The sequence below is a fragment of the Salvelinus sp. IW2-2015 genome, linkage group LG23 (assembly GCF_002910315.2).
Source record: "Salvelinus sp. IW2-2015 linkage group LG23, ASM291031v2, whole genome shotgun sequence".
Taxonomy (NCBI): Eukaryota; Metazoa; Chordata; class Actinopteri; order Salmoniformes; family Salmonidae; genus Salvelinus; species Salvelinus sp. IW2-2015.
In genome coordinates, this window is record NC_036863.1 from 7,675,412 (window position 1) to 7,676,408 (window position 997).

A 997-nucleotide genomic window follows, 5' to 3' on the forward strand; every position below is an offset into this window, starting at 1 on the left:
TTGTTTATGTAGATGGCCCTCATCTCTCTCTCTCACACACACACACCACCACACACACACACCACACAACACAACACACACACACACACACACACACACACACACACACACACACACACACACACCACACACACACACACACACAGTTTTTTTATTTTTTATTTTTACCCTTATTTAACCAGGGGCTACACACACACACACACACACACACACACACACACACACACACACACACACACACACACACACACACACACCCACACCCACACACAGTAAAGCTTTTCCAAGTAAGACACTGACCCCATTGTAGGAAGCTTGAGACGTACTTCTCCCTGGCAAGGGGTGACGAGTGGAACTCTTGGTACACCCCCACTAGCAGGTCCAACAGTGTCTGCAGTCCAACCGGCCCTGGGGCCTGGAGTTCCAACAGCAGTAGATCTGAGTCACGAGGTCCCGGGCCCGCCGACATGCTGTCCAGCAGAGGAGGGCCTCGGTTCAGTGGTGCTGCGACTCCCTGGAGTCCATGGAGACTGGAGGCTGGTGGCTGGTTCTGGAGTGGAGCTCTTCTAGCCACTGTCCCTTGTTTGTTTCACACCGGGGCTTCCTGTAGTTTACAGTGCCTCCCCGCTCTCTCTCTTCCTCCCTGTCTCTGTCACTCTCTCTCTCTTTCGCCCTCCCTCTCTCTCTCTCTCTCTCTCTCTCGATCCGTCTATCTTTGCTCTGTGCCCCTTGTAACTCCCCTGTCATCTGTCAGTCCTTCACTCTGTATAGTGTGTGTATTTGTGTTTGTGTGTGTGTGGGGGTGTGGTTGTGTGTGACTGCTGGGGGCTTACACCAGCTGAAATGTCTGTCTGTCTGTCTGTCTGTCTGTCTGTCTGTCTGTCTGTCTGTCTGTCTGTCTGTCTGTCTGTCTGTCTCTCTGTCTCTCTGTCTCTCTGTCTCTCTGTCTCTCTGTCTCTGTCTCTCCGCCCCCTTATTCTTCTCTCCCCGTGGCTCT

The 997-nt window shown here is 52.7% G+C and overlaps 1 protein-coding gene across 1 annotated transcript in view; it reads right to left on the bottom strand.

Annotated features, from left to right (window-relative positions):
* LOC111950110 (myotonin-protein kinase-like) overlaps nucleotides 1-582 on the bottom strand; it is a 25,872-nt gene extending 25,290 nt beyond the window's left edge. The window contains exon 1 of the mRNA XM_023967473.2: nucleotides 301-582. Coding sequence (XP_023823241.2) covers nucleotides 301-469 — 169 coding nt within the window. The 5' untranslated portion in view covers nucleotides 470-582. The remainder of the gene's footprint in view (nucleotides 1-300) is intronic.
* Between the last annotated feature and the right edge of the window lie 415 nt (nucleotides 583-997).